General features: G+C 44.5%; 2 protein-coding genes across 2 annotated transcripts in view; one reads left to right on the top strand and one right to left on the bottom strand.

Moving 5' to 3' along the window:
- LOC107318798 (uncharacterized) overlaps positions 1-20,763 on the top strand; it is a 54,606-nt gene extending 33,843 nt beyond the window's left edge. The window contains exon 12 of the mRNA XM_085515413.1: positions 1,158-20,763. Coding sequence (XP_085371539.1) covers positions 1,158-1,193 — 36 coding nt within the window. The 3' untranslated portion in view covers positions 1,194-20,763. The remainder of the gene's footprint in view (positions 1-1,157) is intronic.
- Positions 17,793-20,927, bottom strand: TLNRD1 (talin rod domain containing 1). Its single transcript, XM_015873041.3, has one exon. It carries the CDS (start codon positions 19,676-19,678, stop codon positions 18,611-18,613), a length of 1,068 nt encoding a protein of 355 aa, XP_015728527.1. The 5' UTR covers positions 19,679-20,927; the 3' UTR covers positions 17,793-18,610.
- Between the last annotated feature and the right edge of the window lie 622 nt (positions 20,928-21,549).

Genomic DNA, 21,549 nt, shown 5'->3' with positions numbered 1-21,549 from the left:
CAGTTGTTGATTGCTATGGTGTGTCTGTGAAAGTAAATAATACCCACAGAATGTCACATCAGGGTTAGAGGAAAACAGGAGGCACTGCTGCTGACCAGGAAGTACCGTGGGGGGAAAAACCTTTTGTATCCAACCTAATTAAGAGCCTGATTCAACAAATATATATCCGGCTTCTATCCCGAGGAAGGCAATTTTTGGAAGTTTTCACAGATCCAGGATTATTTTCAAGCAGGACCTTATAACAGAGGCACTTTCAAGTGCTGTTTTCCAATGCCAGTGTATAAATAGCACTGCCACCAGGTCCCCAGTCCACCTCAGCATGAAACAAATCGGGCTGGTGCCTGGTACTTGGTTACAGCATCAGGGGCTTCCAGAACTCTTTATCTAAAAAGGGAGGTAGCAGTGGGGCAGGGAGGGGATTGTCCCCATCTGATCTGCCCTCGTGAGGCCCCATCTGTGTTCAGGTTTGGTGAGGCCCTGGCACAGCTGCCCAGAGAGCTGTGGGTTCTCCATCCCTGGAGGTGCTCAAGGACAGGTTAGATGGGCCCTAGGCAGCCTGATTAGTGGATGCAACCAGCCCATGGGAGGGGACTGGTGCTGGGTGATCTTTAAGGTCCCTTCCAACCCAAGCCATTGTATGATGATATAATTATTTGAGACTTGTGACGGCAGATACTGCATTGCAGGGCCAGTGCCCTCCTTTCCTGAAGGCACCAGAGGACACACATGGGCTCTCCAACCTGATGTTAAGCCTTCAAAACATTTAAAGTCTACTGCTAAATTATATGAAACCTGCTTAGAATTTTGTGTTACGTATTTTTGGCAGCAGCCGATTTTACTGCAATGATTGTTTTGATTGTATGGAAATTCAGGTTATAGAAAACAGCCACCTATTTCAGGAAACAAAGCATGAAAAGAGTCAGTCTGTGCTTGCTGACCCTTGAAAGGCTTTTGGTAAAGTGTTTTTTATGATGCCAAACCCACAACAGTTTGTAACAATGTGCCTGAATTTCACTTTGGATTTAATTTAGATGGAATTTTAAAACCCATGTACAACAATATTTCTGCTTTCTACCCTTAGAAAAACACAAACCTCAGTCATGTTTGAATCCCATTTTTTTTAACATATCCTTTTAAATATTTTTGTTTCCATTTAGGACTGCCAACATTACCATGGAAACCCCCAAAAATAAAGACTTTCCCAGCCTTGTGAGAGCGCACCTGCAAGGGCAAGAATGGCCATCAGCCTTTGGCCTGTCAAAAGCGAATCTCCTTCATTCTTGGTGTCACCTAAGGACATTTTTCTACCATCGGTATGATTTCTTATCTCAAAACTTACTGAAAGTACATACTTAGAATGTATACCATTTGAAATCTTGCCATGGACCAGTAGCGAGCATCTGTTGCTATCCAATAGCTCTCTTCTTAATATATGACCTTAGCAGATTTAAGCATGATCAAAGTCAAGAATATTTGCAGTCAGTAGGATTTCTGTACATCACAACGTGAACATTCTGCTAACAAATGCTGATTCATATGTTGTATGTTCCTATTGCTTCAGTTTTTGCTCTCGGCTAAGTAGATGAATGACTATTTAGTGTTGCTACGTAGCTGTCAGATTGTCAGACAGCAGTTATGTGTTGGCATTAGGTGGGCAGCATTCCTACACAGGCATCTGTGCTAAAATGACCACTAAGAATTTGGTTGTATGTGTTCACAGATACTCTTTAAGGTGGATTGGTGTTGCAGACAGGAGTAAGAGTTGAATGCTCCCATGAAGGTGGGTGGGAGTCCTGATGGAAATCAGATGAAACTGGAATAACCTTACCAGTGTTGAGTTATTAGGTGGCAAATCGCATGGAAACTGCAAATAGATGAAATGCATGGGAGTTATTATTCAGGGTCATTTTTGGGGGGAATGAAGTAGAGAAATGAAATTAATTGTAGAGGAAGTTGTAAACTGGCGTAGATTTCAGCTTTGTCATCATAAAATTATTTGTGATACTTTGGCTGGATGCTCTGCATGAGCTGCCATTTCTTCCTCCTAGTGTTAAAATCACCTCTTTTGTTTGTTCATGCTTTCTGGAAGTGATGAGATTGAAACAGCATTATACCACTTCAACTCAATAGGGAATGATTGCAACTGAAAAGCATTTATTTATTTGGTGTGAATCATTCTGTATTGCATTTCAGTTCCATTCCGAAGGGGAGCTTTGTTTGTCTTTTCAAGGTTTACTTAAACATAAGAGGAAAGGAGAACCAGTCCCTGGCACATTTATTTTGCTAACACTGCTGACACATACCTCACTTCATAGTGCTGACGTCTTACTAAAGGACATCCAGGACAGTTTCTGTGTTTATTGTTACTGCGCCAAGTCTTTGCCATTGCTTATCAGGATGTTTGTCAGTGAGAATAAGAGGTAATAGTGAGATACTAACATTAAAGAGAAGGCTACATATAAAGATGGTGGGGTTTGCTGCCAATGTTTATGGGTTCTACCTTGCTAGGTGAGCTAGATGTTAGATAGCTTGCTCTAAAAAAATAAGCTGATGTTCTTTGGAGGAAGTTGCCTCTTGAAGAGGACTGATGTGTTGTGAAGAGGATAACAATATTATGGCAAAATTCAATCTAGAGACAAGAATAGGCCTTATTCCTTTTAGTTTAATCTAGTTAAGTTTTTCAGACCACTTGAGAGATAAGAGTGCTTAGCGTATGTAGTGCGAAACTCCCTTCCATATTACAGCAGGCATGTTCTGCTGGGAAAAGTTATGTTGCAAGGTGAGCTACATGAGTCTGTACATAAACTCTCAGAGGCTCCTTAATTGCTGACACACACGTGGCCATACTGACAGCATTTCAGCCCAGCCACATGGAGTACAGGATCTGCAGTGTTCAAAACCAATCTGTTTTAACATCTTGATGCAGCATTTGTGCACAGGGCTGCATCAAACCTGTGGCCTTGTCCATGGCTGGTTCTTTCTGAGACCTGCAGGAACTCGGTGGCTCTCATCTCAGGAGCCCTTCTCTAGTCCCTACCTGAGTTGGTGGGTGGGTGAGATTCTAATCAGACAAATGGATGGATTACTGATAAGTTGTGTTATTTGGCCATCTGGCCTTAAGGCTGCTGCCAGGCTCATTCTTCAGCTTGATGACCATAATGATTTTGGCAACAATTGTAGCTGCTCCCATCCATTCTTTCAATAATTTCCATTGCCCTTGCCAATTATTTTGGGGATCTTAGCCTTTCCTTTCACAGCGATGTGTTTTTATGTTTCACCATCTCTGAATGGTGATTTATGTAAGTAAGTCCCTTTGTGGGTGCTGTTCTTGGAGCAAGTTTTAAACAGAGCTTACGCTTTTGAACCAGCTAGTGACAAAATGATTCAGACAATGCTGCCGTAAATAACCTTTCTGCAGTCAGAGAATGAAAAAGGGAAAAGCCTCAGCTCTCCATTTTGCTGGACAGGGCACACAATGAAGCATACAGTCAGACAGAAAAAAACCCCACACTTATAGGAGAGTTGTCAGTAGCGGATTCCAGCTGTTCCTTTGGATATAGCACACAGAGGGACTCCCCGCACAGAACTGGCTTCAGCTGCATTTTATTCTATGGTTTTGTCTATTTTTAGTATTTTGTCAGCCCCATCAGGCTGAAACAGGCATCTTCGTGTGTATTTTAAGCTGAAAGGAAAGTCAGTGAACAATACTGAGCCCATACAGGCATTCAGAAACAAAACTGGTATTATAGGATATGAAACTCCTTGCTCTGAAGCACTGTTAAGGCTTATTCTATTAAGTCCATACAGGATATCCAGCTCACATCTTAGCCTACTGGGGGAAAAAAAAAGAGTTCCCAAACGTGCTTGAAATACTAAACTACTCCCAGGAGGGAAAACCTAAACAAACAAAACCCCCCTCACCGAACACATCCAATCCTTCCCTAATTCAAACAACCACTAACACCGTTATCACCTTCTGCCAGCAATTCTCTTTTGTTGATCGGAAGGAAGGCTTATGCTGCTTCCATAAGTTTTTGCTTCCTCTGTACATTACATGCTGTGGATACTCAGCCTGTTCCTGGGTGCTGTTGAGTCTTAGAGGGGCTGACACATATAGAAAGGGATTCTGTATCAAAATGATTCTGCCTTAAGACTGTATGGTGACAGGTCATTACATCAGTGCCAGTCACTCGTGTCATCCTTTACATAGCAGGCCAAACAGCACAGTGATTTTAGCAGAAGGCATTCAGAATGAGAGGCTGCCTTATTATTAACATATACTGGTGTATGTACGTATCACAATAAAGCAGATGGAGTATCTCTCATTACCATCTGCAACTCATGAAATTAGGGTCTGCTAGTCTTAGAATTCTGATACAAGAGGTTATATTAGTAATCAAAGCTGTACTTGGAGAAAATCATCAGTTACTACCAGAAATAAAAGCATTTCAGATGTCATTTCCTTGAATATGTGCTTAATAGTTTCAAGTCTTTGAAAGCACGTTCCAGCTACTCCCCATCACACAGCTGCACCGACTCCATGCTCTTTGGATGCAGTTCAAATCTTGTTTTCTGTATGACAAGATCTTTTGTCCACACTGTAGTTGAGCAACAAGATGCATGCGAATAACCAGACAATGAAAATACCTTAGCAAACAGGCAGTGTTCTGGATCCTAAAGCCTTAAATGCTGGCTAATCCTTCAACACAAACAGGCACATAGCTGTAGTACTGGACACGCAGTTAAAATGTGCCTGAGATGGCCACTCCCAGAAGCAGGTTCTGGATCCAACTTCTCCTGCCCAGGTTGCCAGTGCAGACAGATTGTCTAATAGTGCCGGGTCTCCTTGCATCACCCCACATCAGGCTCTGTCTCAAAGGCTGCAGGACATCTCGGCTGCCTGGCTTCAAGCATGTGGTCTCAGCACAGGGGCAGCTGGAACACAGAGACGTGATGGGGCCAGGTAATGCTCAGAGCCTGCAGGCATTGCAGTGTTAGGGATTAGATGCTCAGAGCAAAGTTGAATATTCTCCGAGTACGTCAGTTTGTTCATCAGCCCAAAGTTTGCTCCAGGGTTCTGATGGGAAATTTAATTCAAAGCAGTTGTGAAGTTTTTTTTTCTGTAGGACATACTCATCTCACCAAGCTTCCCTATCCACTGGATCAAGGAAACTGCATAAAATTACACATAGGTATGCACAGTTTCATAGCAAATGCAAATACATACTTTAAATGTGATGTAAATACAGTGGATTGCATTCAAGCATGCTGGAGGTCTACTTAAAGACCAGCATTTGCTTTTCTGAAATGCATATGTAATTCATAATCGCCTGCAAACTCCTATAAGCTCTTCATGCTTCAAGGCTGAGAGACTTGTATGTGATATACATCACGATCCCCAAAGAATAATGGCAAAAGAAAACAGGAAAAATCACTCCCTATTGAGAGGGTTTCTCTGAGGCTTCAAGGACAGCTTCCAATTAAAGCCCTACAGAAGGGCTGATCTGTGGAACGTGACTGAGGCTCGGTATTATCACAGCGTACGTCAGTCTGATGAGGTGCCTACAGCACTGCCCTACCATTACAAACATGTAACACCTCCGAATGTAGTAGTTCATCTGCCTTGAGAATTAAGTTTGTCTTTTGCAGTGCAGCACGGTCTTCTAGACAGAAGGAGAAAGAGGAAAAAAAAAGAAAAGCATTTATCATTCCTTTGCCAGGCAGTTTGGTTTGAAAGAAACCAGATGAGTCGCGCATCATTCATCTGAGGAACAAATCTACTCCACAGATTTGTCTGAGAGACAAGTGAACGCAATCCAAAAAAGCTATCCGTTTCAGAATGGGAGGCTTGAATTCCATCCAACAGCAAAATGCATGCTGAGTAGCATCCATTTATTCAGGACAGTAATGGCTTCTTTTAGAAGCACATCGCCTTCATCGTTTGTGTTCAACATGGCATATATACCAACAAAAATTCCCATCTCTGTGAATGCAGGCTATCTGCCAGCTCTACAAAGGGATTTTTTTTTTCTTTTTTAAACAGCTACTGAGCTGGGGCTGTTGCCTGCAGAGCAGATTTTATATGTTCAGTCTTCTGTGATCATCAGGTCTGAGTGCACAGTAACTGGAATTCGTGAGCCTTTCCAAGTCACCTCCTGAGTAAAGCCCTGAACGGGCAGTCCCAGAAGTGAAGTAAGGAACAACTTCTCTTCCCGCCCCTTTGGGCAGCTCACATACGTGCTTTCAGCAATACCTGAAACAAGAATAACACCTACATCCACTTCACTGGGACTGACAGGAACAGAAAGGAAACGAGAAACTGATGAAGTGCTGAGCCAGATTCACTTGCCGAAAAACTCTGTTTTCTTCCCTAATGTTTTTGTGGCTTTTTTTTTAAACACTTCTTCATTTTTGCTTGTATTCCGTTAAGGAAAAAAAAAAAAAAGAAAGAAAAAAACTTGGCCCACAAGTTCTCAGTGCCTACACAGATGAAAGCTGAGAGAGGCCTTAAATGACTTCAACAGGAAACTACTGGGAAGGGGAGTGGTCTGTTTTCTGACAGTCCCATTACACATTTCTAGGAAAAATCTTTTCAAGTTCTGTGTACGAAAACGAAACAGGATTACAGCACTGCCTCCCTTGGACACAATCTCAACAACACTTTTCCTGCTCCCATGCCGGACTGCTGCAAAGTAATTCCCTTTTTCTTCCCTCCTTTTCTCCATCTATCTCAGGATGTCAGGCTTAGGTTGAACGAGATTTCAGACTCAACACACTCAATGCCTGCTCACGGTTTCTTCCAGGTAATGTTCAAGAATACTTTGTTCTGCAGTTGCATTCCCAAATCCATCCCATTACCCGAGCCCCACAAACTGTTTAGTGAGCTCAGGAGTTTTCCACTTAGTAGCGATGACAAAGCACTGGACTACTGCGAAACCCATGACAGAGAAGCTGAGCAATAGCACACGCCAGCCAAATAGATCACTGAGGTGGAAGGTCATCCTTGAACTCTATTTCCATTTTTCCTCTCTTGGTAAATTGCTCTGGGAACAATCCTCTTTTCTAGCATAATGTAATCAAGAATTAGAAAGTCACCACCGCTTACACAGCACAGCAATTCCTGGCCTGACTGACTGTGCTGGGAATTTCAGCTGATGTCTCCACCCAAGCAGCATGTGGAACCAATGTAATGGCTAACACAATTCAGAGCTTAAAATGGAGTGATGCTGCAGTTCCAGCTGGTCTTGTAACTCAGTAAGAGAGATTTTTGGAAGCATTATAGGAGAAATAGAAATAACAGAGGTGAGGAATAGCTCCTAGTCTGATGATGCAAGATAAAAGCAAAGTAGACAGCATTACACAGCACCATGCTCAGAACCAAGGCAGCATGGGAAAGAAATGCATTATTTTTATCTCTGATTCTAGAACGCCCACAGCCCTTTATATATGGAAAGGTGATGATATGTAAGAGCCTAGGGGTAAAAAAAAAAAAAAAGGTTTCATTCTGCTGAAGGAATAGGTTTGCTGTATGAGCTAGACATGGCCCTTAACAGGTACTTAAGACACACAGTACACTGCTCTGCAAATCCCCTTATGGCCTGAGAGCTGCATCTCCCTCTGCATCATCTAAATCCAAGCTAACTCTAGAAGGGCCTTCTCCTTCCTTGAGAAATGACTTACACTTTTTGACCAAACAAATATCTACAGGATTCCTTAGTCTTAACATGCAGAGACTCCGAATCGCTGACAAGGCACAATGAAAAGGATTAATCTTACCCTCAAATATACCCCTGTGTAGGTTCCTGCCTCTAAGCAGTTCTCATTTGGCTGCTAATTCTGTCATTCCATAAGTAGCTACTATTTAAGCATATTTTGCTGCGTAATTTGCTGCCTATCCATTGCCCCTGCTTTGTGATTAACTGTCTTCCCAACAGCACCTGCTGCTCTTTGAAGGCAAGAAATACCGTCTCGTAGAGAAGTCAAGCCACAGTCTTCAGATGGCAAAAAAAAAAAAAAAAAAAAGCACTAGAAGCATTTGAGGAGAAACAGAAAAACAGATAAATCGGTGAAATCACCCACAAAAATAAATGTGAATGGTAACGTATAGAAACGTAAGGTGGATTTCTTTGAAGAATCTCAGATATCACAGTCAGAAGTACGGAGGTTCTAAAGTAACATTACAACAAACGCCCTGAGTGCAACATGCTAAACCTGCACGTCCCAGTTTCCTTCCTGCAGGCAGAAGTAGAACTCGCCCTGCAAACTACATCTGATCGGCATCTTTCTTCCTAAGTACGCTCTAGAAGGCTTTAATTCCCTGTTATCTGGTCTGGAGGAGACAACTCCGTGCTCTCTAGAATAGTGATAAACAGTTTAAAAACTGTGCTTGAGGCTTTGCAAGAATCCTCAGACATGCTACTACAAATACAAAAAGCCTCTAAAATTACTAGGTTGAATTTGTCATCAAACCAACTTAGGCAGAGCTTTGGCTTTTCTGCTTAGAAATGAACTCAGTATCATTTCACTCAGTCATTAGCCGGGATTCTTTAGTTCTCTTTAGTTCTGAGGCAGAATTCATATGCAGTCGATACAACCAAAGCACTTCAGCTGAGGGGTTTTCTGAAATAAAACCGTAGGATGTCAATGCAAATCAACTGTCAGTGCAAAAAAAAAGAGGTATTTCAAAGTGCAATAAATTAACTACACAGCATCTAATGAACAAAAGGGATATTGTTTTCCAGTCTGCTTCTGAAAGCAAAACAGAGAAGGGAAGGGGAACAAGCTCAGACAGCTATTGAGAGTTGTACAACTTAAAGGATTTTCCTGCAGATGTGCACTAAACATTATTTGTGCTTTATTCCATGGCCAGGACTGATATTCCCTGGATATCAGCGATTCATAGGAACTCCAGCAAATTACAGCTTCGCAGGGAAGAAAATGCAACGCCTCACAGATCACAGCCCTAAGAAGGATCCCAAACTACACCTTACGTACGGTGAGACTACTCCATCTTATAAAATCATCTATAGGAGAGGAAATATCTAACAGTAATATCAGGTTAATGTAACAAAAACCAAAACCAAACACGTGGAATTGTGGCCAATGCAGTTGTTGATTTTTTTATCGTGTTTCTATCAGATAGAATTCGGAACTTTTAAAGGCTGTTTTACATCACCTTCTGAGCACCATTCTACATTTGTGGAGCGCATTTCTCATCCCAGGGAGACTCAAAGGAAAAGGGAAAACAACACAGCAAAAGCTTCAAAGATGTGAGTACATTATTTCATCCCCTTGCGAGTGCAATGTGTTTTCTCCTTTACAGTGACAAAGCACAGAAAACAAGATGTAATTAAAGCAGTTCCTCAGCCAAATGAGAGGGACCTCATAAAGAATTGGCACACAATTCTGATTTGAGCTTTCTTGTCTTAAAACTGAAATTAATATAGGATGCAATGCCAACAGAATCATTCAACAATTTATTTTTTCAAATGCAAGAGACTGCAAAGCGCTGAGGCTGTAATCAGCTCAAGTGTCCAAAATAGCAATACTGATGGAAATAGGGATTTGTATGTAGTACAGTACAAGCCATCATGAAAGAGAACCAAAGAACATTTGCCATTTTACCTATGTACCAAGACAAAAAAGCTTTAGTCTAAAATGACTTTTCCTCTGGTCTACCCAAATGAGGAGTGTGTTTTTAGCCACAGAATGTGACTTTGAAATGTGGGATGAAAATAGTTTTTCTCGGGAAGTGATTTTCACATTATTATATGGAAACTGTCCATATGAGGCAGATAGGGAGAGAACTGGACAAATCCACCAAGCAGGGTTTTGTTTGTTGGAGAAAAAAAAAAAAATTGGGGCAATTTAGAATCAAAGATTAGAAATCTGTGGTAACACAAGCTAAGCTTGAGGTAAAATTCACCATTAATGTGCAAGATTTTAAAGGGAGGCTCAAGGCCCACTCATAAAAGATTCAGCAATAAATAGGTTTTACAGTGCAGTGCAAATCCAGATGCTGCCTCTCTCTCACTGAACTCACGCTGCCGATTAACTGAATGCACAACATTAACAGAACAGCAGAGTTAATTCAAAGAGAGCCAGGAAACACCACGCGAAGCCAAGGTGCTACTCTGTTGAGCTGCAAGAACTTTGCTAGCCACTAACCTACATCTCACATTTTCCAGCTAACTCAGCACCACCCCAACTAAAGAACACCCCATAAATACCTGAGGTCAGAATTCCCTTTCTTCTGAATAGGGTCAAAGCTCTCTGACAAACTGTGTGCGAAACGCAGTTCCCAGGAATATGGATTACAGACAGCTCTTCAAGATGTATTTTGAAAGGATGGATGTGGTATTGAGGTAGCTGGAAGTTGCATATAGAAATAGCAAGAGCAGGTATATTTGTAATGCGAGCTGAACCTCAATTGGCACAAACTATCTTTAAGTACACGGCCTGTATGAGGATAGCATGCACACAGCACAAAGGGATCTCTGTTCCACATCTGGGTGTTGTACCAGGAGCAGAGGGTGGAGGGAGGGAGGTGAAATCTGTGATTCTGATGGGAAGGAAAGATGCGAGATGCTGGCATCTGGCAACCATAAGAGCAAATGAGGTAGAGCCGGGCCCCTGGCTGTCCTCCAGCTAGGGCGTATGCAGGGATCACAAGAGCTGGTAACCCCCACTGGGAGGTCAAGATGGTAGGAACAGAATGACAGCGCACTGTCCTATTTCAACTGAAAACTTCTAACTTTAGAGAGTGCAACTAAAACTCTACCAAAACATTCTATGATTAATTTTACAAAGGTATGCAGTCACGCTTCATCACAACCAACCAGACCCACAAAACATCCAGGCCTAGAAGTCCCATTACATTCACTGGGAGTTCAGCCTTTATATACCCTTACAGTCCTGACCAAATATTTTAAGTTGGGCTTTTCCCCCCTTGTTTTAAGCAGGAGGTACAGCCCTCACTTTGAGACAACTCTCTTTCTCTCGTAACGATTTTCAGACTTGAATTTCACTGCAACTCTTTGTGAGCCCTACACCGTGCAGAGCCTTCACCAGCAGCACTATCTGAACTTCCAAAGATGTATCTCTGCAGCTTCTGCCACTCACCTCAGCTGCTCCAACGCTACCAACTCCACTTACAGGCTGTTGAGACAATCTTCTCTATTATGACAGTCACAGGACAAGACGATGGTTTCTGAATGAGTTACTGCCTAAACTCAGTACTAAGAGCATTTTAAGCAGCTACATTTGCTCATAGATTCTCGCAGTGCCAAGGACCAATCTCAGCTTCTCAAGAAGCAAGCTTTTAATTATGAGATGAGAAACAATAGCTTACTTCAACATGAGAAAGAATACACCCACTATTTTTCCATGTCCCATAATTCAACAACAGGCCAACCAATTGACTTGAAACTTTCAAAAACATCTAAACTGAAATATAAGGTTCAATTTCCTATTTATTTTTTTAAGCCAGAACCAGAGATTGAAAAGTTTCCGACTAATGGCTACTTCAAGGTAATAAAAGGGGGAAAAGTTTTTGAATTATGGATCTAACATTGCCAGAACGGATTGATTCCATAGTAAATTTTTAAACAGAGAGTAAATTTTTAAACACAGATTAAATTTGAAGCATTTAAATAAGACCATCACATTAACTGCGTGGCAATCCAGAAGGGCCAGAGGGCCTATAATAATTTGTCACACTGCACATACAGACCTCCCTGGCTTTTCTTTACTTTTTTTCCTATAGGGCGCCCATTTAGAATGCAAACAGGGGCCAAAGCACACCTGAGCAGCATGCCTTCCAACTCAGGAGACTTCCTATATTTAATGTGAACCAGACTGAAGCAATACATACTGAAAAAAGTGACCAGAAAACTGCACTGTTTTTCACTCTGTGCTTTAAAAATGTAACTCTGGAGGCCAAAATTACTGTTTTGACCCTGTCCAGCAGTTAATGACAACACAAGTATAATCAACAGAATGTTGACCCCCAGTGTTTCCTAGGCACTTTCTGAGAGAGATGGAGGAGCAATTTGTATAGACCAAGTGAAAGAAGGTCCCTCCATGCATCAGTGCCGCAGTCGCGGTGCACAACAGGCACTGCTTTTTCAAGCACTCCTAGTGGTGCACCTGAGTTTCATCCAAAGGAAGTGACACAGCTCCTGAAGTCCAGGCAAAGACCAACCAGACCAGCCCTGTGCTCCAAGACCTGACAAACTCAACTGACTGAATAGACTGGAGAGTGAAGCATCCTAAAGGGCTGAGGAATAAAAGCAGCTCTAAACTACCCTGTTATGAGTTCAGTCTCATACCCCTAAGTGCTCCCAGCGGTAATGGTACAATTCACTGAGAGCCTCAAAGCAATCTGTGGCAATGGTGACGCTCGACGTCAAGCCTCTCCTCCTCCTCACTGCCTCATGGAAAGGTTCAGAGCAAAGAGGTGAGAGACACAAGAGCTCCCACAGCCGCTCACACCAAAGGCTGACTGAACAAATTCAGGGCTCCAAGCTGCTCACAGCAGCCCAGCATACCACTGAACCACACCCCTCAAGTTATTTCCAGAAATCCTAACATGACTGTAGTCTGTCTCGGGGTTTCCATCTGAAGTTCAGAACCTATAAGAAATACTACCGCAGCATTCAGAGCCGCATTCTGCGCTTTTCGGGATTCTCTGTCCTTAGGCTTCAGTAGAGCCCTGCTGCTCAAACAAACTCAAAAGAAAACTGGCATTTAAAATACTACAAAGTAAGTCAAACCCACCAAAAACTGCTTGGAGATATCTGCAGTAATTCATCCTAAGCTAATTTGATTTTAAAAGTAATGTTAAGCAGGTTGCTAGTTATTACTTTGGAAGTACTTATAATTTTGTTGTTGTTGTTGGGGGAGGAAGGGAAGGACAAAGGGAGGGAGAAGAGAAAAATCAAGCTATTTAGCTTCCTAACTATTTAACATAAAAACCAAAAGAGCTCCATCTGGCAGCCAGCAGGATTTCTAAATAATCTAAATAGCATCTACATAAGAACCGGGCCGTCTATGGAGTCAGACAACTTCAACTCTTACAGCCACAAGAAGCCTTTATTAACATAAAAGGAAATTATTGAAAAAAATTAAGTCAGAATGGGAACAAGAGCCTGGCAAGCTGACAAAGGACCCCAGGAATCTCTGCATTAATCTTGAAATGCAGCTTTTGACTCTGTCTGCGTATAATGCCATATACTGTGTGGTTTAAAAGAACAAACAAAAACAAACAAAACCCTGCAGTTCAAACAACTGCAGCATAATAAAACCAGCCCTAAGAAAAGATTCAGATTCATTAAAATCAGTACATTGTTCCTCACTTTGCAATACAAGAGGACCCCTATTGTATCAGCATAGCGGAAAATACTAATAAGTAATTACGCAGACTTCACTGAGTCATGGAGATCCCTCATGTCCATGGACATCCTTCTTCATTAAGAAAATGGCTCATAATACTATCAATTATGTCAATTAAATATACCTTTGAATAACTCTTTACATAAAATTTTGATAATTCATAATTTCCACGTAAATAAACACCTCTCCACGTTTAATTTCCCAAGTTATTCCCAGGAAGGAACTGGCCTTCCATTTCATACCTAGCCTGTACACTTTTTTGCCCCGCTTGTGAATGAGTTAAGCCTGGTGGTGTTTTGGTGCATTGCACAAAATACTTTAATGGCCTGGATGCCACTTTCAAGCTGCTGCTTGGATTTTCTGTGTCTTGGCAGAGAGCCCACAAGTGACACCAGCAGGCCCCAGAAAACCGTGTTGTACTGATCCTGTGAAGATAGGGCAGAATTGGAGCTCTGCTCTTCCTGTAGCTCTCCTGGGCTCCAGGAAGAGAATTTCTATCTTTGTCATTGCCCATCTGGCACTTTACACGGCTAGCAAGAACAAAGAATTGGAGTAAAATGTTCTGCTCCCTACCATCTGCTTCTGCTGCAAAGTCTACACAAAGAGCCTGATGGGGAGGGGGGTAAGGAGGGAAAGGGGGGGAAAAAAAAAACAACGAAGAACAAGAAAGCAACCTTAATTCAGCACCAAACAGTTCTGGCAGGTACACGCTTTTGCCTGTACTTCTCACATCAGCCCTGGAGACCCACTGTTCCCTACAGCAATACAGCTGTTTGACACAGCATCTCAAACGCTGCTAGCCCCATGTCTTCATTCACAACCATCCTGGAAAAAAAAAGAACCCCTTGTTTGAGATCTGCTTTATTGGATCAACCTCTGTTGTATCTAGAACAGGAAAATTCCTGTGGGTTTCATAGGAGATATTACCCTACAGACTTTCTCTGGTTCCACCTCCTTTCCCATCAGCCACATTCCCTCTTGCTGCAAGGCTGCATACACCATGTGTTGGCTCGACCCCTTCTGTCTCTGACAGAAGTTTGGCCAAAAAGAGCAGATTTTCTGCTACTTTGATCATTTCCTGTGGTAAAAAGTGAAGGGAATTATCTGACCCATGGTCTTTTTTTTTTTTCTTTTCCCCTCTTAGTTTTGAAAAATAACAAGGATTTACATTTGCAAGTTCCCTTAAATAGCGTCCTTGCTTTTCAATAGCACTTTGCTGCTAGTTGACTGGTTGTCTCACGGAGCTTGTAACTTTAGAATCAGAAAACACATCCCTCGGATGTCAAATTCTGCTATTCAGCTTCTGCATTAAAGCAACACAAAAACTTCATTAAGATGAAGAAGCAACCAAAAGGTAGCATCACATTCACATGCAACACAAAAAGCAGCAACTTCTACCCTGTTAAAAATTCTCACATTTAAGAAATGAGCTTAATTCTCTTTTGGTGTGGATCGTGTTATTTTTGGCTACCAACATGCATTGCATAATGTGTTTAGAAATATGTTAACCCTTTTATTAAATACACCATTAGAAGAGATCTGTGATGTATGTGAGATAGGCAGCCTGAATCACCGAGGTTCTAAGTCAGAATCCAATGCTTGTCTAATCCTATGTTGAACTAGTGACGCTACCTGCCTACCTAAACAGTGTAAGCATCTGGGCAACAAAGACCTCAAGTATGAGGCCAAGTGATCACCAGTGAGTCTATGTGGCCTGAAATTGCACCCTGAGAAAAGAAGTCCATCGTGTATTTTTTTTCTGTCCCAGAAAATACAAAGTAAAGTATGAATATCCCCACTGAAATCAGAATTAATATTCTATAGAATTACACTCCAAAGCAATTATTGCAATCCACATCTTTATGAAAGCTTTTTTTCCTGTTAACCATTCACTCAGAATACACCAAAACTGTTGTTTGCTTTCCTATCAAAAGCCCTTTTTTGATCTTGGCTGTGTTAAAAAGGCGTAGCACCGATTTTGCCTTGAGCTGAGGCCAGAGCAGTGCACGGCTACCTCTGTCATCAGTGGGAGTTCTACTCTGGAAAGAAATGAGGAAGTTATACACATATTTATATACATACGTACTTCAAAATACACTCCAAAGTTGGGGTAGAGCAGGGTAGGATTTGCAGTACCCTTCTTACAAACAGAAATTGTACTAAACCACTTAAAATATCACAACAACGCAAATTGGCACTATGATCATTAATAATATATTGCCTTTCATTGGCAGAGATGATAAAGAAGCTGTGCTGTGATCCACACAACCTCATTAATAATGTAACAATGAATCAAAAAGAATCTAATTAGTTCAGCGGTGCCAAAAATGGTTAAGCAGAAAGACAATAAAGAACCAGTAGGACATTTTGTTGTTTTGTTTTGCGTTTTCTTTCTTGTCAGACATGTTGCAGAGCTGCCCTTCAGAATCCCTTGGTATATCTGGAAGCAGCCCCAAATGCAAGGCACAGTAACGTGAAAGCACCAGGCTAGACCAGGATGAAGGGTATGTGCATGGAGCAGGCCCTGCCCCAGCCGTAGGCCCTGCAGGCCTCTAGCTCCGTCCCCACAGGTCCTACACGAACTTCTGTCCCATCTCAGATCTATGCAGAGGAAGGGTGGAGCCGGTTCCTCACCTCCCTTCTGCAGCCACACAAGATAACACATCCTGAAAGCATTATGTTTGCTGCAGCCCCTTTTTCCTCCTTCCCCTCAGCGTAACTGCAGAAAAAAAAGGAAGGGCAGGCTGGGACACTATCTCGGCCTCCACGCAGACATGCTGGAAGGGAGGGAGATACAAAGGATAGCTGAGCAGACAGCCGCAAACACTTAGGAGGCACAGGACCTCCCTGTAGATGGCCTTGGCTTCCTCTGAGTCCCCCGGGAGCCCTACAGCTGTTCCTGCCATCCAGATGGGAAAACACGCATGCACACACACGAGACTCTCTGAGGAAATACCTGGGGAGGGCTCCTCCGCTGGATATTCCAGCAAACAGGATTATCTAAGTCAAGGTTAGAACAGTATGTGTCCATCTGTATGTGCATGTATACGTAGTCAGACACATATGTACGTGAGAGAACTTTCTCACTCCGCTGCATCCATGTCTCTGCTGCACACAGTGATGGAGTTAGGCTGCAGCAGAGAGTGCAGTTGTGAAAGTCACACCTCATGGGAACATTGGTTGGATGGATTCTCCACCAAGATAAGTGTGATTCATTGAAGTCAGAAAGCTTCATTTCAAAATAAACAAGGCCCAGCACTGTGGTCCACTATACTGAAGGAAAACTGTTTTGTCTGACCCTGAAGATATGGATATATAAGCTTAGGGTGCATCTACTCTGACAGGAGGTATCTGTCCACTACAGGTTTTACTCATGTTTGAAATTAAGCGCCACATACAGGACAAGACAAATACAAATGCTATTACAGAAAGACCTTTCACTGACTGTTCTATATCCACAACCAAAGATCTGCTTCTTTAAGGAAACAAACAGGACAGCAGCAGTACAGAACAAGTTTAAACCACAGTAACAACAGTTTTAAGGTACATTTTCTAATACGTTTCAACACTGTTCAATTTGCAGACCTGTAAGGAAAAAACCCAGTTATGCAATGGAGCTGGGCAGACAGATGAGGCCTACACACCCAAAGACCTGCTTTTTGTATTTACTTTTCAGGGAACGTATAGAGGGCAACAGATGGCACAAGCTGAAATATCAGGCTGAAAAGGCCATTGCAGTTATACTGACTAATTGCAGTGTTCTCTTAGGCCTGCTCACAGTTCCCAAAGAATCCAACTGGAGTTGGACTAGACCTGAACATCAGGTAACTTTTCATGGTATCTGCAGCACCAAATGTCACATACTTGACAGAAACCTGCACTGAACAGCTCCAGCACCAACCTCTGAGCCATCAGTGCCCAGCCCAAACCATCACGCTCCTACACTGAATAAGCAGGGCTATCCAGCAGGTAGGTTTATTCACATCCCAATAAGTCCTTCATGAAAACTCACAAGTTTCATACACGTGGCCCAACAACATCTGCAGAAGTTAAAACACACAATCGTCTCCAAGATAACACAGAATGCTGATAAAGACAAAGCCAGCCTATGTCACTCCGCAGCAACCACCAGTGCCCTGCAGATAGACTAATCCCAATGCACACAGCACTGCCTGGTGCTCTGCAAATACAATGACAAAGTATCTCTATCTCAGACATCCGTCCTGAGGAGGCCGGACAGCAGTTAGGAAAATAAAAGAGTTGAATTGAAGCCTGTATGCTGCTGTCTAGAACAAGTTACATTTGTACCACCCATTCCCTGGGGAAAATGACACAGAACGCAAACAGGCCTCGTTGTTCAATTATTCAACTATTAAGAGATTCACAGGAAAAAAAAGACATCTGAGAAACATAACGTTTTAATAGATGAAATAAATACTCCAGTACATGCAAGATAAAAACTGACATTGGAAAAAAAAAACAAAAATTAAAAATCACTTCTGTTATAGTGTAATTTGTTTGTTTGTTTAAACACTCACAGTAGCTTTTCCCCCAGTTTTGGAAATCAACACATGGAAAACATAATCACAACCTCCAGTCCTTCCGCTCCTACACACCCAATGGCACTTCTAACCTAACGCTTGATGCGAAACTAATAAAAGAAGTCATACAGAACAAACCCAAACCAAACAGTAGCTACATCCATCATCTACGTGGTGCCGTTTTCTTCTTTTCAGGTTTCAAATGAGGTAACCTTTTTCCTGCACAATCAAACAGTGAAATTTAGAAGGGAAGTTTCGGAAGACAAGACAAGACATACTTTAAAAACCGCACCCAGCGCGATTAAAGCTATTTTTTTGTTGTTTTTCCTTTTTTTTTTTCCTCTTTTTTTCAGTTCAGATACCCCCCACCTCCCCAGATATAAAACTTCGAAGCAGTCGCTTTTACCGCTTTGTGTGAAGATCTGGTTGGATAAAGGAACATTTATCTGCAGGTACTTGATCAATTTTAAAGTAAAATGAAAAGAAGCCCAAAACTGGCTGCCTTTAGTTAGTACGTATGATTTGAATATGCTGTTCTGCTTCATTCACCACGTGAAATCAAAGGATTGGGCTCATCCAAGCAAATTCTTTGGTATACAAAACAGGGGTGAGGAGGTGGGATATTATTTTCCTTTAGCAACGACTGAGATCTAAACAGAAGGTGTGTGGGGGGGGGGTTAATTCACAGAATTGGAGTTCACTGGCGGTAAAGTCCTGGGTGAAGATCTTTCTCTTAGTGCCTGAGATAACAGGTTGCAACCATCGGAGACGGCGCAAGCCGAGTTCCTCAACCTTTCCCTGTAATCGCTCATTTTGGTGCTACTTTCGGGGTGTTGGGCTATATCCCTGAGGCATTGGGTCAGGAGCACACAAGCAGAAACCACGCTCATGGCTCCTCCTAGGATAGCAGTTTGCACAGCTTTGCCCTCCGGATTGATGGTGGCAGCTTTACCCAAAAACTGGGGCTCAGTGGCAAAGCCCACCAGAGCATAGACAGACTGCACCAAAGGTCCACTGAACAAGACGCAGCGGTTCCTGGTCAGCTCGCTGGGTGAAGTCTTGACCTCCTTGACACACGCCAGGAGGGCAGAGGCGCTGGTGCTCATACATTTGACACTGAGTTTGAACTGCTCCTTAGCAAACTTATCCTTGGATTTCTCACTGGCCAGCACGCAGGCGTCTGTCAGGAATTTCAAGTTCTTGGACATGTTCTGGGAAACCTCCAGCAGGAGCTGAGGGCTCATATCTGCCAAGGGGGTGGTCTTCAAGACCCCGCAGCCGTGCTCCACCTCGTGCCGACATCGCGTCACCTTGTAGCGATCCACCAAGCCGGGCATGGCAGGCTGGGCCCCCGGAGTCTCCACTGCTGCCAGGTAAGCGGCGTGGGCAGAGCACTCGGTCAGGGAGACCACCAGCTCCCCCATCTCCATCAGGCTTTCCCCCACCTCCCCGAAGCGTCCCATATTGAGCTGGCTCTGGACGTCGTGGGTCAGGATGGAAAGTCCTTTGGTCCTGGCGATAATCGTGTCCCTGCACTTCTCGAAAGACTCGCCGAAGACAGACAAGCTCTCGGTGTTCACCGGCCTGGTCTCGCTCGACAGCAGAAGCAGATCGGCCACCAGTTGCATCTTGATCTTGCAATGGTCGCAGATAGAGATGAGCTTCTTCCTCTGCAGGGAGCTGCCGCTGGGGATGCCGCCGCCGGACACCTCGCTGCTGGACTTGCCAGAGCCGCCGCTAGCCATAGCGCCGGGGGGGGCCTCGCATGCCGCTCGTTACCCCACTGCCGCCGCCTCTGCCGCCGCCCGAGCAGTCCCGACTGAGCCCGGCAGGATCGCTCTGCCTTTTCCGCAACATCATTCCATTAATCGCCGGGAGGCAAGAAAAGGCTCTGGGCGCCGGGGCTGCCGTGCTGCGGGGGGGGGCGAGCTCCGCCGGGGCTCCCGCACCGCTCCGACTCCAGGCTCCGCTTTACGGCTGTCCAGCGGCGGCTCTTCGCTCACCGGGAGCCCCCCGGGCCGCGCTCCGGCATCGTGCGGCTTATCGATTTTTTTTATTATTATTATTATTATTAATTCTATTTTCCCCCCCTCCTCTTTGCACTTCCCTCCCTTCCTCCGGCTGCGGGATCCTGCGCAAAGTTCCCTTCGGGAGACGGAATACAGCCCGGAGGAGCGGAGCTATCGCGGGGCCGCAGCCCTGGGGGCCGCCCTCCCGCTGCCCGGGCGCTGCTCGTAGGGGCCGGAGGGGCGGCGGCTGCGCACCATGTGCCGCCCCCGGCGCACCCGCCGCGGCCCCGCGCCGCCGGCTCGCAGGAAGCGCTGCGGAGGGTGTGGCCCGGCCGGGCCGGGAGGGGAGAAAGAAAGAGAAGGGACCGTGGGAGGGGGGTTGGAAAAAAAAAAAAAAGAGGGGGAAAAAAAGAAAAAAAAAGAGGGAGGAAAAATAAAAAGCAACCCGCAAAATAAAAATAAAAAAATTCAAAGAGCCACCGGATCCGAGCGCTGGGGGAGGGAGGGCGGGATCCGCTCCCCTTCCTTCTGCCGCTGCTTCACTCCTTCCTGCCTCGGTCATTCACGCTGCCGCCCGTCGCCGCTTCATGCCCGCCGTGCTGGGCCCCGCTCGGCGCCGCCGCCCCGCCCCGGCCGGCCCCCGCCGCGCCGCCGCCGCCGCCGCTCCAACTTAGGCTCTGCCCGCAAACAAGGGCGGGGGCTCCGCGCTCCAACCGCGGATGCTGCATCCCGGCCGGCCCCGAGCTCCTCCTGCCATGTTCCGCCGCCGATCGCCAAGTCCCGGGGAAGGAAAAAAAATAAAGCTTAAAAAAATAAAAAAAGAGGTTCTGTGCGATTCCCTTCTCGGGCTCTCAGACAAACTATTAGGAAGACGCGGCCGTGGCAGCTCTGCCAGCCAGACGCTGCACGGCTCTGACCGAGGCCACCCCCCCCCCTCCCAGCTCCGTTGCCTTCGCCGTAACCTCTCCGGAGCCTATCGCAATCTTTTGTGAGGTGTCACCGCCCTCCGTTTAAACGCTGCCCTCCCCCCCGCCGCCTCCCGCTCCTCCCCGGCGGAGGGGCCAGCAGCGCCGTGCCGCGGCGGAGCTCGGGCTGCGGCTCACAGGTGTTGGGGGAGCGGGGGGACAGCGGGTTTGGGCTCACCTTGCTTTCGTTTACTTTAAGGTGTTACGTTGTGCTTGCTGTAACCGGTGGTATAAACATCGTTACGCTTTTGTTTGCGTGTAAATATTTTCCCTTTGTTGCTTGCAGAGTGAAACGAGGCTTGAAAATGTTTTGTTTTTAACCATCGGAAATGAATTTGGTGTGTTTTGTCTCTGTTCGTGCCATTGCTTAGTATGGAGCGTGGGGAGATGTAACCTTCCTGATGCCAACTTTGTGCACGGGAAGCCCTGGAAAGGAGCACTTTCTCTGCATATTTCCACTCCGGAGGCATTGAGAGCTTCACTGCTGTGTTAATGGGACGATACTGGGCTCAGGGAGTCCGGGGCAGACGAGTAAATGCCATTAAATAATGAAGTGAAAACTACTAATTATGCTGGAGTGAGTTTTAGGAAGATGGGCTTAGCTTCCATGGGGATGTATCATTTGGTATATGATGGTGATGA

This window comes from Coturnix japonica, chromosome 14 (assembly GCF_054131305.1).
Source record: "Coturnix japonica strain WE chromosome 14, WE-NBRP24, whole genome shotgun sequence".
Classification (NCBI taxonomy): Eukaryota; Metazoa; Chordata; class Aves; order Galliformes; family Phasianidae; genus Coturnix; species Coturnix japonica.
The sequence above is the reverse complement of the archived record's forward strand: the minus strand, read 5'-3'. Positions and strand labels throughout refer to the sequence as shown.

Coding starts and splice junctions, on each gene's coding strand:
- TLNRD1 (XM_015873041.3), bottom strand. CDS start 19,678: ATGGCTAGCGGCGGCTCTGGCAAGTCCAGCAGCGAGGTGTCCGGCGGC.